At 38.7% G+C, this 15,511-nt stretch overlaps 1 protein-coding gene across 6 annotated transcripts in view; it reads right to left on the bottom strand.

Annotated features, from left to right (window-relative positions):
- Positions 1-15,511, bottom strand: part of WDFY3 (WD repeat and FYVE domain containing 3) — a 261,777-nt gene that overhangs the window by 60,324 nt on the left and 185,942 nt on the right. For all 6 annotated transcript variants that reach the window (XM_060012227.2, XM_060012222.2, XM_060012224.2 and 3 more), the window contains 7 exons: positions 14,743-14,976; positions 7,678-7,777; positions 5,932-6,092; positions 4,692-4,921; positions 3,477-3,586; positions 1,683-1,865; positions 181-338 (listed from right to left, as the gene is read on the bottom strand). In XM_060012227.2, coding sequence (XP_059868210.1) covers positions 181-338; positions 1,683-1,865; positions 3,477-3,586; positions 4,692-4,921; positions 5,932-6,092; positions 7,678-7,777; positions 14,743-14,976 — 1,176 coding nt within the window. The remainder of the gene's footprint in view (positions 1-180; positions 339-1,682; positions 1,866-3,476; positions 3,587-4,691; positions 4,922-5,931; positions 6,093-7,677; positions 7,778-14,742; positions 14,977-15,511) is intronic.

Below are 15,511 nucleotides of genomic sequence, written 5' to 3'. Positions count from 1 at the left end.
TAAAATGGGAGAAGGCTCCACAACCTGAGTTATTTCTCTCTTCTGTCTAAAGCAAAAATGCAGAAAAGTTCCATTTCAAATCATATGCTTGCATGTATTAAGTGTATTATATAAAACACTACAACTAAACCTTGAATTACAAATTTCTAATCATATCATTAATAAAACGAAACAATGTACCTGGGTGGAAAGACTGTGTTTATGAAGCCCACTTTCCTTTCGATTCCTTCTCGATCCCGTTAACTTGGAAAGACCAAAACCACTGCTGACACGGGACAATTTGGATTGTGTGGTGGGCACTAAAGCTTCTCCTCGACTTATGCATTTCTTTTCATGGGCTACAAAATTAAAATTAGAGTATTTTACAGTTTCTCCATGTATTTATTAGCCTTACTTTTAATACTTTGGCATAATAGTTACAAACCACAATTCTGTAGTTATCAAAAGCAGCTTATGTTACAGATGCAGACACTCTCAGATATTATATTTACTTATCTTGTATAAGGATAGCTGCATGACATTTATTGTACTAGTTGAACTCACATTTGCTTGAAACCTCATAGCTCTGCAGTAATATGCAAATTTATTTTAACTGTAATCAGTTTCTATGTTAATAACAATTCACAGTCCCCTACCTAAAATCTTTGGTGTTGTGTATACTTTGGAATTTAGAATTTTAAGAAAGTGATACACTGGCTTCCCTGGTGGCGCAGTGGTTGAGAGTCCGCCTGCCGATGCAGGGGACACGGGTTTGTGCCCCGGTCCGGGAAGATCCCACATGCTGCGGAGCGGCTGGGCCCGTGAGCCATGGCCACTGAGCCTGCACGTCCGGAGCCTGTGCTCCGCAACGGGAGAGGCCACAACGGTGAGAGGCCCGCATACCGCAAAAAAAAAAAAAAAAAAAAAAAAAGGTGATACAGTACATGTACTGTATCACCCTAGACCACCAGAAGGTCTAAGGTAACAAACAATAATTAATAATATAATAATTAATATTTCTGCAGCAAAATGTATTAATATTAATGCCTAGTAGGATAAACAAAGATAGGTTAGGTTTTGCTACCAAGTGAGTTTTGGCATCAAATTAATAATAACACCTTGGGTTTTCAGGGCTTTTTGAATTTCAGAATTATAGATAAGGGATGTAGACTCATAACCAAGATGGTGACCATACTAAAGTTGTGAGCAATGTATTATTTACCAAGCTCATAGATGCCTGATGTATAACACATATAAAAAAAAAAATTTTTTTTTTAAATTAAAAGAGGGCTTCCCTGGTGGCGCAGTGGTTGAGCCTGCTGATGCGGGGGACATGAGTTCATGCCCCGGTCTGGGAAGATCCCACATACTGCGGAGTGGCTGGGCCCATGAGCCATGGCTGCTGAGCATGCGCGTCCAGAGCCTGTGCTCCACAACGGGAGAGGCCACAACAGTGAGAGGCCCGCGTACCGCAAAAAAAAAAAAAAACAAACAAAAACAAAATTAAATTAAAAGAAAAATCTAAGAAGAAAAGCCTAATCTCAGCATAATCATTCTAGAATGGGCTATACTGTATTGATTTTCATTTCTATTGTCATCATAATATCTTTCGGGGAAAGTTTTAATTTCATATCCAAAGTGCACCCATATATGATAGTTGTATGTAAGTCCCTTTGTCACATGATATCTGTAAACTGTCTTACCTAGATGATTCTGCCAACATTTCAAACCGGCTTCTTCAATGAGCGGCTTTGCTATAGCTATGTCCACATGGCCTCTTTCATTCACTGGTAGAGTGACTTTGAAAAGCTCCTCCAAGGTTTGTTTCTTACTATGAATCAATTCAGTCCAAACTCTGTTGACAGCTTTTATGAGAAGCTGACGCCCTAGGAAATAAAAAACAGCAACTGATCAAAAAGAATATAAAGGTAGTTAGTATTTTTTTTCTTTTTTATTGAAGAATTTCAACTTAGATGTATAGTACTTAATTGTCCAAAAAATGCTTCATATCATAGCCAGTTCAGTAAAAAAGGATTATTCAGGGCTTCCCTGGTGGCGCAGTGGTTGAGAGTCCGCCTGCCGATGCAGGGGACATGGGATCATGCCCCGGTCCGGGAAGATCCCACATGCCGCGGAGCGGCTGGGCCTGTGAGCCATGGCTGCTGAGCCTGCGCGTCCGGAGCCTGTGCTTCGCAACGTGAGAGGCCCGCGTACCGCAAAAACAAACAAACAAACCAAAAAAAAAACCAAAACAACAAAAAAAGGATTATTCAGATAACCAAAAATGCGATTGGCTACTTGGAAAACTTAAAAAAAAAACCAAAAAACTTTATATCAAGCAAAAAGACTACATATTTATTTATAAAACTGGAAATTACATATATATTTCATTGTCTAGCTTCTTCTATAAAAGAAAAGAACTTATTCTCCACTTAAAAGTAAATTTTAGATCTAAATATTTAAGGTATATTCACAAATAAGTTAATTGTTCTTGATGATTTTGCAAAAGGAAAGAAATAGTAAACAAATATTTTTAGAGCTTTTACTATTAAATTCCATCTTGCTTTGGACTCCTTGCTAATTTGTCCGACTCCTGCTCTAGGCCAGTCCATCTTTAGCAAGCATCAAAATCACCTGGGAGGTTGTTCAAACAGATTGCTGGTCTTCATCCCCCAGAGTATCTGAGTACTGAGTACTCAGTAGATCTGAATGGGGCCAGAGAATCTGCTTTTCTAACTAGTTCCCAAATGATGTCAATGTTACTAGTCTGAGCACCTCACTTTGAGAACCAGTGTTCTAGACTGTTAGTTCCTTGGGGGGTGAAAACAATCACTGTGTCCTTAGTGTCTGGGGTTTAAGAAATTTTAGTGAAAGAACAGAGAACAAATTAATGCTTAAATGAATGAAAGAATGAGTGCTGGACCTACAAAGGATAAAATCATATGCAAAACTACCACACTAAATATTGCTGGAGAGACAAACACTTCTGTAATTATCTAATCTTTTCAACTGAACAACGTTGGAAATTAGAAATCAATCCACCCAAAGACTCTCATATGCACGATAATTACAAAATCAGTGGGAAAACTAGATTTAAAAAAGGGAGAAAGAATAAAAATGGTAGTACTGACAATCTGTCTCAAGCAATATTTGCCTCTACTGTGATTGGCCTAATACTATCAATAGCCAGCTCTCTTAATAGTAAGCGCCAAGTTAGTATCATATTTGCACTACTGCTTGTGCAAATGTAAGTATCACCAAGTTTCCTGGTGTTACTATAAAATGTGGAGGGCGAGCAATATCAGGGGTTTACTCATCCTGGCATAAGGAGATGTACAGCTAGCACGTTGGTATATGCTGGCGGGCATATTGGTATATGTTCAGGTATGCCCTATGGAGAGATTGGTTGTCAATGTTGGCGGTTTCTGAAGCCGGATTCTTTGGTTATATCTTAGAAATGAGTGGAGAGAAAAGGGGGAAAAAATTGAGATAACTACCTTCACTAATATCTTGGCTGTAACCACCATCTGGTTCAATGTCCGAGGGGATCATAATGTGCCATGTAGTCATGCGGGCTTCTGCTTCCAGTCCAAACCCATCCACATTGCTGAAAAATTCCAGTCAGTTTAAACTATATGAAGGAAATTACTGCAGCTGTAAACTGTGATGACTAAGTACTACTCTGCAGACACAAGTAAACGCTGGCTCTGTCACAGAGCTCCATAAGTGGCAGACATTTGGCAGATGCACAGAACAGAACTTATAGTTTATCATGAAAATGCCATTTTTAAGCAATGATGTCACAAATCCACTCGACTGAATGTAATTAAACTAAATTACAGCATTAAGAGGAGAATCGTACTATTTAAGACACGTTTTTTATCACTATTAACATTTTTACCTAAAAATTATGAAAAGTTCATTTAAGAACATTCTCCTCCTATGACTGTGCCCCCTTTCCCATATCTTATCTCACCACTCTTTGCTCCAGCAGCAGTGAAATACCTGCAGTTTCCTACATGTGCCATATTCTTTTTGCCCTCTGGGCAATCGCATAGATGACTCTTTCTTCCCACATCACTCTTCCCCATTCTCGTTGGAGGATTAACTTCATCCTCAACCAGGTTCAAGCTGTAACTCAGCAGGTGTCTCTCCCAGGCTAGGGGCACCTGTTATGTGTTCCCAAAGCACCGTGCTTGTAGCAAGAGCACATTGCTTAGTTATGGATCCTCCCTCGTAGACTGCATGCTCCAAGACCTGCCACAGGGTCTGTCTCATTCACATTTCATCCCAGTCCCTAATCCAATGCCTGGCCCCCAGCAGACACCAAAGAAATACCTTGCAAAGCAATCAGTGGCAAAATACTAATTTTACCCATTTAACATATATTGCATTTATTTACTGCATTCTTATCTTTTTACCCCTCTTAACCTCCAACAGTGTGTATCTAATTTACTTGAAAAGCAAACTCTTATTTAAAAATTATATATGTGACATGTGATTAACAAAAAATTTAAAGATACAGAAAATTAAAGCAAAAATATACTCATTATTTCACTGCAGAAATTCAACCCTTGTCTTTTACCTTCTCATGAAGTTTTAAGTAAAACCGAGATTAAAGAAAAAAGAAATGTTATAATCAGAAAAGTAGAACAAAGAGTTCTGGTAGAAAAATATCAAAGACAAATTCAAACTGAACCTAAAAGAGTTACCTTCCAACATGCAGGTTAATGAGGCAGTGAGCCAGACAGCTAATGAATTCTTGGTCATGGTTCCCAGGGCCCAGGATCAAGTTCCTGTTTACAGTCAGGACCCTGAGTGAATCAAGGAGAGCTACTTGCTGCGGGACTGTTTTGTGTGCCCGGGAGAACTGGTACAATATGGTCCTATTGAGGCAGTGATAAACCGCATCCAGTGACAATCCCTGGGATCTTCTTTTTGACTAAAGATATGAGAGATACTTTAATAAAATGGACAAAAAAAGTCTGCTTATCATTCACACATGAACATTTATTAGGTTTATTATGTATCAGACACCATGCTAAGTACTGGGGTGCTAAGATAAAAAATACAAAGCTCTTGCTATTATGAGGTTCAGAACCCACGAGACACATAAATGTAATGAGATGAGTGCTGTGTGTATATACATCTGTGTTCAGAGCAGCCTCCCTCAGAACACGGGCAAGTGCCATCTGGGTAGAGACTCCTACCCCACAAGTTTTGTAAGGGTGATCAATCGCTACTCAAAATTACTAAAAAAAAAAAATTACCTAAAATGTTAGTAAAGAACTTCTGACGTTGTTTCATCTCACGTGAGAACTTTTCTCTTTGGCTTAAATACAAATTTATTCTTAAAAAATTCTTGGGTGACATGTGTGTGTCTAATAACATGACAACAGTATTTCCTACTTTCTACATCGTGTGTTGAATAAGATTTATCACTTGTGCCAAACCGGAAAAGGTACCACAAACACACACTAATATGACATCTTCAAAGGAACAAGGACTACAGTGAACTTTGTAAAGATTCAATTACAAGAAGAGAATACTCCTCTAATATCAACTCTTCATGCTCTGTTAAATCTTGACACACTGATGCATCATACTATGAAAATCTATCAAATCGTATTAACTTAAGGTCTTTAAACCAACAGGAAGCTGTCCAGCTATGTGGTTAGCAATGAGCAATGCCAGTGGGGAAGGCAGTGGGAGCCCACAGCCTGAGAGAATGAGGAAGCTTTACATACTGGACACACTGGCACCGGGCCACGGGTAAGGGGGGGAATGGTTACAGACCTACGTTTTATTCACTTCTAATAAGCTGAACTTTACATTAAAATGTCAACATTCATTATCTTACTAGTTACACTTATTTCCAACAATTTTGACACCCGAGGCAAAGTTTTTCAATAGGAAAACATGTACTCTACAACTAATGTGACAATGGATTACCTGTGCAATTAGTTGAATTATAAAATCTATAAGAAGTTTAGATTCTTTGTTGAACATGCCTTGCCAAAGCTTGTCCACCACACGTTGTGTGAAATAAAACACATTGTTCACCAATACTTGGTAGCTCCCTCCACTGGTAATAGGCAGAGATGCATCTTCCCCTAAATTCCAGCAGGAAAAAAATGTCTTAAGAAAATTGATGTCCACCAGCCTAAGACCAGACCCTCCAACAAATCAGGCTAAGGCAAGATGAGTACATCTACTACCGTTAGAAATAAGACCATTAGCTCTTATGTACTACTTTAAGCAAAATGATGTTCATGGCCAGAAGTCATGATAAATGTTGGAAGAAATAATTTCTGCAGGATAAAAGTGTTATGGATGGAGACTGAAGTTTCTTACTGACTTAAGACAGTCTGTGATAAGCAAACAGTTCGTCAACTGTCAGTGACACATAGCCTCCCTTTGAGAGAAAAATTAAGTCAGTTTATTAGTTGTAAATTGATTCTGTCTAACTACTAAAGGGCAAAACAAATCATCAAACAAAACTTTAAGCACAATGAAGTAATGGAGGCAAAAGAGAGGCCCAAAAGAACTGTAAAACACAGAGTACCATCAGTGGTGGTGGTGCCATGGGGTACCTCTCACCCCTTCCATGATTCCCATCAGCACTGTTTCTCTTCTACAAGCTGCCCCGGTGGCTTCAGTGTGCTCGCTGTGTACATACTGCCTCAACACTAATCCTCCTGGCTCCTCCTCCAACAGAATGCCCCCTTTAAGCCCCTCCCTCCTTTCTAGAAATTAGGAGCCTTAACTGACTGTAATTATTATTCCCACCTAACTCTAAATCACTACACAATGCAAAACTCTTCGTTTTGTGTCTTTATGTAGTAAGACTGATGTTACTTAAGATTCTCAAGCAATAAGAACAAATACAAAAGTCTGACTTGACACCACAGTTTGAGAGTTGCATGTTATGACAACACTAAAGATTTTCTTGGCAAACTTACTTTGTTAAAAAAAAAATGATAATGTAATAGCATGGAGGTTCTATGATTTATATAATTACCAGAAATTCAAGTAGCAAATATGCTAAATCATTACTTTTCCTTCTTTAAATTTTGTCATTGTTTTACATATAAATGTTAGCTCCACTGTAAATGTATCAAGTTTTGTAGTTTTATTGTAACTAGAGACATACAGGAAAAACATTTTAATGTGCTTTGAATTTACATCCTGAAAGCCATTCTAAAGAATAACATAGATACCTATAACTGAATAATTCCACTAATAGGTATAGTTTCTGAGGGTGCTGGTAATGCATTTCTGAGTGCTCTTATACAGGCATGTTGCCTGGGTGGTAATTCAGAGTGCTACATTTGTAACTTATTTGTAAGTATATCACAGTAATTTTTAAAAGTATTAGATAATTCATAAAAATATACTGTTCACATAATATGGTTTTAAAAACATTTTTTCTCTTTCCTTGTCCTCTTCCTGCCACCTCTGAGCATATGAACGTGGACAAGCAGCTTAAGTACTCCCTGTTGTTGATCCTTTATCCCAGGTTCAAAGGAAGGAGATAGATGGGCCTTTTCCTCATTATAGGAAAATACCAATAAGGGGAAAATGCACAGAAAAGAAGGAAAAAGATGAAGTTAAAAAAGTGGTATACTTGGGGTTTAGATAGAGAAGGGAAGTGATTATAGGTACTTTTAACAGAGTGAAAATAAAACATGATATTACCCAATAAAACATCAGCTGCAAGCAAATGGTCCATCACACTATCCAAAATATAAGTCTGAAATTCTTTTTGCTGAGTTCTTGTCGATCTTTCAGGGGAAGCCTAATCAATAAAATTTAGAATTAGAAACAGAACCCAGTAAACAAAGGGAAGGCTCATCAACCATAGTTATATTAAAAAAAACTACTGGTAAGTAGCAGAATATGTCACAAGAGATGGTATATATGCTTATACTCTCTTATTTTTCTGACCATAGATTAAAAAACAAATAGAAGCAAAGGTGAAACAATACCTTCTTTTGAATCCTTTCCTCCAAAAGCAGTATTCTAAACATTTTAAGTATTTAATAAATATTTGATATCTATTATCCATCTACCTCACTTCCAAAAGAGATCTGGCAGTTTCTAATGAGATACAGATAAAATAAATCATAAAGCCATTTAAACAAACACAAAAGCTCAGGAGTCTAGTAACCAAGAAGGTAAAGTCAATGGGGAGGCAAGTATTTATATCAAAAAAATCAATTAAGCACACAATTTTGCTTTGAGCTTCCTAGGGTCAAGAAGGAGAAAAAATAATAATATGACTTACAAAGCCTTTAATTATCTATAAAAAAGGAAGCATACTATATAGTCAGCAAAGATGTTTTCCTAAGATTGTTCTGAGAAGAATGTTCCCTGTGGGTTTTTATAAAGAGGACAATGAACAGCCCTGTAGGTTGTACCTTTGATAATGGTTTTATACAGTACAAAGACGATTTTTAAAATTATCTTGAATAAAAGTTTAGGGCACAAAGTTAAACTAAAGTTCTCTGATGGCAGTTCTTTTGGTAATTAGGGTGGTATGATCCAGGTGCATAACTTTCAAGTCTCTAGCCTGAGAGGTGGTAAAGCACTGGGAACACAGGGATGAAAGGTAGGAAAGATCTTTTTGTCATTCTTCTCAAATGCCAGTCATGTTAGCTGGCTTTGGATAGGAGCTGGATATTGAACGATTCAATAAACTGACATAAATTTGTTTCTTAAAAAGAGATCTGGATGTTGTAGTTACAAGCAGAGTACTGATGCTTTGCAAGTGAAGTTAAAGAATCTATTTCTTCTCGCACAGACAGGTCCAGGACTATGTTTATGACCATGCCGCAAAAGTGGGCTATAGAACACTGATCTGCTTTATGCATTTAAAGTTAAAATCTGTTCCACTGGGGAAAAACCCACTTCTTTCTATTCTGATTTTCAAAGTGGTGCTGGTGAAGATTTTAAAAAAGCAGTTAAAATTGGAATCCTATATTCAGATCAAAGATATTATTCTAAGGATTCAAAAACCAACTAAAGTTGTAATGAACGTTTCTCTGTTTTTCTGATAAAACATATTTTGTTTTAAAATGAAAAACATGGGCCTAGCAACAGTTAAAAGAATATTAGTTCTTAGGAGTTTGGTTTGGCATTAGAACAATTTGGGAAAAAGTGAAGGTCATGACATGTTGTTTATAATCTTTTTTTAGAAAATTTATTTATTGATTTATTTTTGACTGCGTTGGGTCTTCATTGCTGCGCGTGGGCTTTCTCTAGTTATGGTGTGCGGGCTTCTAATTGCAGTGGCTTCTCTTGTTGCGGAGCACGGGCTCTAGGTGTGCATGCTTCAGTAGTTGTGGCACACAGGCTCAGTAGTTATGGCACACAGGCTCAGTAGTTGTGGCTTGTGGGCTCTAGAGAGCAGGCTCAGTAGTTGTGGCACACAGGCTCAGTAGTTGTGGCTCGTGGGCCCTAGAGCACAGGCTCAGTAGTTGTGGCTAGCAGGCTCTAGAGCGCAGGCTCAGTAGTTGTGGTGCACAGGCTTAGCTGCTCTGTGGCATGTGGGATCTTCCCGGACCAGGGCTCGAACCCGTGTCCCCTGCATTGGCAGACGGATTCTTAATGACTGAGACACCAAGGAAGTCCCTGTTTATAATCTTAATACATTTTCCTGTGTAGAACAGACTAATACAATGGTCAGCAGAAGAGTTGGGGCCAAGGCCTGCCTATTCCTCATGCTGACAGTACATCAAGACCCCACCCCTGTTAACTGAAGGAAAGCGAGGACCTTCAAGTGGTTAAGTGACAAGACAGATTGATAGGTCTGAGGACTACCCTGCAATCAGATAAGAGACCATTTTCAAACAGCTTGAGTGATCAAAATTTACGAAGGAGTAAGGCTCTCCACTCACAGGAGGATTTAAATACCCCTGAGGATGGCAATACTCATTCAGGATTATAATCAACTCAATGTGGCTAATGGGATAAGTAATAATGAGTAGGGTTTACAAAATCTTAATTAGACAAAGTTTTGGAGTATGTAAAACAGGGAACATAGAACATAGAGAAGTAGTTTGATCTGTCAACAATAGTTATTTTTACTTAATTAGAAAGTATTCTTTTGTATTCTATAAGGATTTAAGGCTGGCTCAGTCACCAACAGGCGTATTTAATCCTCTGATTCCTCTCACTGAAACTGTTTCATGAATGATCATGACCCAGAATTAACTCTGTTATTGGCTCTAACTGCCAAGTTCAAATGTTCTTGCTGATACTCATAGTAGCCTAACTTTTAACGGACTTAAGACTTTATGAGTGCATGCATAGTTTTCTTGGGTGTTTTTTTCTTTTTTTAAAACAATTCACTGGACTACAATTATGTAACTACACAGTGCTTAGTTTTATGTACCTTATCTCATTGTGCACAATATCCTTTTGAAGTAGATACTATCATCTCCACTTTAGAAATAAGGTTAATTGAGGCTTTGAGAGGTCAAGTCACTTGGTCAAGTCACAACTAGGTTTCAAACGTCAGTTTCTTTGACGCCAAAGTTCAGCACTTCACCTGCCATTCCATACTCTTCCAGCCCTACTAAAAATCTCCATACTGAAGTTAACAAATGCACAACAAGAGCAATTCAGCCACAAGCTCTCCATTTTTTTAGATAAACCTGGTTGGCCCACCAGACAACCAGGATGAATTCAGGGTTGAAGGAAGAGAGGATGAGCCCTATGCTCTGCTCTGCCTGTGAGATCTGTCTTCCCAGAGAAGACAGTGAAGCCAGTCAACAACACGAGTCTTCAAAGACTCAAAGCGTCCTTTTTGAGGCCTGGGAACACCATGCAGAGTTGTCGTGGGCACATGTGCTGCCCGTGGCTGAGAGCCCTCTGGCTCTGCGGGGGAGGCCTTTAGTGCTCCGTAACAGGAAAAGCCTTCAAGGAAGAGAGGTTTGCGCTCTGTCCTTCTGACTGCAGAAGCCTGACTGGCTTCTCTTCTCTCAGTTATTTCATAGCACTCTCTTTGCCCACTTTTGCCACTTCTTTTGGTTTGTTTATTGCTCTGCAGGGGGCGCTGCACTCTGATGGGAACGGGGAGGTCTTTTAGAAGATGGCGGGAGCAGAAAGCAGCGAACTCCTCAGACAGGCACACACTCCAAATCAGCCTCCTTTGTTTCATCATATTTCTTTCCTTCAGGTATATACAAGTACTTTTTGATCTGTTCTCAGGTACTTTCCTTCCGTGGCCACATGCAGCAAATTCATTTGGCCTTTCATTAGATGCCTGGTGGTGACAGCAGAGGACGCTGGTGATTGTATAAGCCACCACAGGCCATTTGATTTTTGAGCAGGTCTTACGTGCCAGGCACTGTGTTATGAATCTTATATGTATTACCTTACTTAATTCTCACAACAGTCCTCAGAGACAGGTTCTATTTTTATGCTATCTTAAAGATGGGCAAACTGTAAGGGGTGAAGAGAACTAAGCTGGGCCAAGGTTACACAGCTATAAGCAGCACATGTTTAATTTCTCAAAATAGTTTTGCTGGGTGATTTATATATATTTAACTGTCACAAAAATCATGCAGGGGAGATAGTATATAACATCATTCTCTAGAGGATGAATTTAGCTCAGTGAGAATAAAATGTTTACATAATAAACCATAGGGCCAGAATTCAAACCAGGTCCTTCTATGACACCACACTGCTTCCCTTGTATTTGGCCTGACTCACACTCAAGCCAGTCTATATGAATGGGAAGCTTTTATTTTTATAGACTGCTAATAAAGATAACTTCACACATTCTTTTATAGATACAATCAAGTAAGTAGACACTCTTACGATGACATCCCAACAATAAGACTGAAAATGGCCTGGCTTGAGCATATCAGCCCAAAAATCAGTTGGTTCAAACACCTTCCTTCACGTAGGTAAATGGTAAATATATAGGATAGTTCTTCTGTTGACTTTCTTCAGAGATAGACTTCATAATTGTAACATTCAGAATCATATGCTTGTAATTTATTATTTTACACCATGGGAAGACATGGAATGCAACAGCATTTCCACTAAATATTTTTTGTATGTGTATTCTGTGTTTGTGTATTAGATTTGAAGTTCCTCAAAGCACTGATTTTTAAAAGCAAATTTATCTCTTTCTTATTAGATGGTATCATATTTTCCTGTTTGGGAACTGCCAGGGATATAGTTATAGTTAAATAATTCAAAAAGACTTAAAGAACACACCAAGGCACTGAGCTAACTTTGTGAGAGACAAAAGGACACATGAAAGTTGGTCCCTAACTTTAAAGAGTTGATAATCTATTTGGGAAATTCAATCTTGACACTCCCTGGTTCTTCCTAAAATACTACCACCCCTGACTCCCTAATGCAATCAGATAAAATTCCACTTCAGGGCAAGTTAGTGTCCACAATAATGAGAATGTTATCTCAAGGTTAATACATGTCATATCAAACTTTCCTTACTGAAAAATACAGAAAACCAAAATAAAAGACAATTATACAATTTACCCGTTGCTAGTTAATTAGCTATTAGGATTCCTACAAGACTGTTATTACTGAATACATACACTTACCCCATTTCCTCTACATATGTGTATTTTATTTTTTGGCTCAGTTATGCTTTCTTACACACACCTATTCTTAACTTTATCCTGTTATTTTCTGAAAACCATTTTATTTTGCACAGAATGCTTCAAATTCTTACCCCATGCACTAAAACACTAGCCATCTCTCTTCTTAAAGTTTCCAAAGAGGACAAGCTCCACCAGGCAGGCTTTTAAATTCTACCAGATGAATTCTTGATGAAACCAATTATTTTTCTGCCAATATTGAACACTGTGGTCCCGGTTAACACGCTTTGCATAGGACTTCCCTGGTGGCGCAGTGGTTAAGAATCTGCCTGCCGATGCAGGGGACTCGGGTTTGAGCCCTGGTCCAGGAAGATCCCACATGCCGCAGAGCAGCTAAGCCTGTGCGCCACAACTACTGAGCCTGCGCTCTATCTAGAGCCCGTGAGCCACAACTACTGAGCCCGAGTGCTGCAACTACTGAAGCCCACGTGCCTAGAGCCCGTGCTCTGCAGCAAGAGAAGCCACTGCAATGAGAAGCCCGCTCACCACAACGAAGAGTAGCCCCCGCTAGCCGCAACTAGAGAAAGCCCGCACGCAGCAACGAAGACCCAAAGCGGCCAAAGATATATAAATAAATAATAAATAAATTAAAAAATCCTTTAAAGTGCTTAGCGTGACTGGTACCTAAATTACACTGATTTCTTTTAATTGATCAAACAGGTATTTTCACATGAATAAGATAAAACATTCGCTGGGATTTTAAGGTTTCAAATAAAAAGTTAACTGTTTTCGCCACTAGAGGGAGCAGAGAAAGTGCAGGTTCAGTTGTCAAACTGCTGAGGGCGGCATGTGGAAAGCTCCTCACAGAGAGAAGCAGTTAGTCTTTTACACTGATTGAATCTTTCATAAAACATTATTTTCAGAGCTCTGGCATGTACTGCTTGACCCTATTTATATGAATTGGCCAAAAGAATGAATGTGTAGGCAACTAATTATATATTAGATCCCCTTCAATGATCTTCTATTTTTTCTTGAGATTTTTCTAGGTGAACATTTGGTTTTCAGGGATGGTCAATTTCTAGAGCCAGCAGTGTGACCACTTTAGGGTTTGTTTTCTGATGCATCAGCTAGTTCTTATCACTTATCAGGAGAATTAGCAAGTGCAATGGACTAAATGTTTGTGTCCCCCCGCAAAATTCATAAATTAAGCCCTAACCCTCAATGTGATGATATTAGAGAAGTGGAGCTTTCTGGAGGTAATTAGGTTTAGATGAGGTCATGGGGAGTCCACATGAGGGGATTCATGCCCTTATAAGAAGAGGAATAACCACCTGAGGTCTTTCTCTGCCATGTGAGAGCAAGGCAGCCATCTGCAAGCCAGGAAGAGGGCCCTCACCACAACCTGACCAAGCTGGCATCCTGACGTCAGACTTCTCAGTCTCCAGAACTGTGAGAAATGACTGTCTGCTACTGAAGCCACCCAGTCTATGGTATTTTGTTATAGGAGCCTGAGCTCAGATACCAAACAACCTACAAGTTTGCTGCCTTGGGGAAAATTCAGTAAGTGCATATTGAGCACCTATTATGTGCAATGCACCACACCTTAAGCCCCACAGGACACTAAAAGCAATAATACCGGAAGTGATAAATAGGAGGGACTGAAGTAGGAAGTTATAAGCTAAGGAGACAATGCTGCTGTAAATGACTAGGGAAGGAGCTGTAACACTAAGGTCCATGGGCCAAATTCAGCCTATAGTTGTTACTGTACATAAAGTTGTACTGGAACACGGCCACGCTCACTCATTTATGTATTGTCTGTGGCTGCTTTCTCATTAATGGCAGAGTGAAGTAGTTGTGAGAGACTGTACAGCCCACAAAGCTGAAAATATTTACTATTTGGCCCTTTACAGAAAACGTTTGTCAATTCCTGGTCTATCCAGGGGAAGGGTGATAAAGGACTAAATTAAGGACATACCAAGAGGAATAGAAAGAAGAGAAACAAATTGATAGGGTGTATATTAGCACATTTGTGATAAAAAGTCCCATAGCTCATGATATGTTCTGCCTTTACAACCCAAAAGAATTAGAAATCTGAAAGGTATGTGGCATAAAACTTGCTTGGTTATTAACGCTCTCATTATAAAAACAAATTGAAAGAGATGTAAATGCATTTCTTTGTCTTTACCTCCAACAAAAGATCAATTAGTGGAGTCTGCTTGCTGGCAGGGGTAAGACAGAGGTTGTCTATTATTAAGACCCGCATGAAGTCAAAAACGAACTTTTTAGCAGGGTGATTGGTCAGGTATGTCTTGACACCCACGTTGCAGTACTCTGATTGGCTTCTGTTCATCCCTGTGTCTGCTGCAAAGGCTTTAAACTCTTCTGCTGGAGATCCAACTTCATCATCAAGATCAGTCACCTAGTAAAATCAAGTGGAAATATATCCTAGTCACATTCGATTTCATTTGATATTTTTACTTCCACCAAATTGTAGCAGCAACAGTATTTTTGTTCAGTGTTTCCCTCCTATTAAGCTATTCAGTGCATTACATCGTTCACTTTGCTTTACTTATTTTCTCTTTTCAGGGTGGTAATTGGGCACCATATGTCACGATTACTCAACACATGCTCTTTCTAATATTAAACTACTCACTGGCCACTAACCATATAACTGCTTTATGTTGAATTTTATCTCTATTGTGGATAACTGAACTTGAAATAAATGAAATAATAAAATGAGAATGACTATATTTGCTTATTTAAAACATACCTACTGAGAAGTCAAGTGTTATAGACTTTCAGATAAAGATCTGGCATAATGATTGCACCGAAGGGCTGACCCATTTTTGTAGGTTAAAAAAAAAAAAAACCCAAATAAGTAAGCAATACAAAACTAGTACCAAGTTTGAGCCAACAGAAAAAGAAAGAAGGATTAGAAGACAGATTACAAGATG

Source organism: Delphinus delphis, chromosome 5 (genome assembly GCF_949987515.2).
Source record: "Delphinus delphis chromosome 5, mDelDel1.2, whole genome shotgun sequence".
NCBI classification, from domain to species: domain Eukaryota; kingdom Metazoa; phylum Chordata; class Mammalia; order Artiodactyla; family Delphinidae; genus Delphinus; species Delphinus delphis.
Note: the sequence above shows the minus strand (reverse complement) of the source record. Positions and strands in the feature narration are given on the sequence as shown.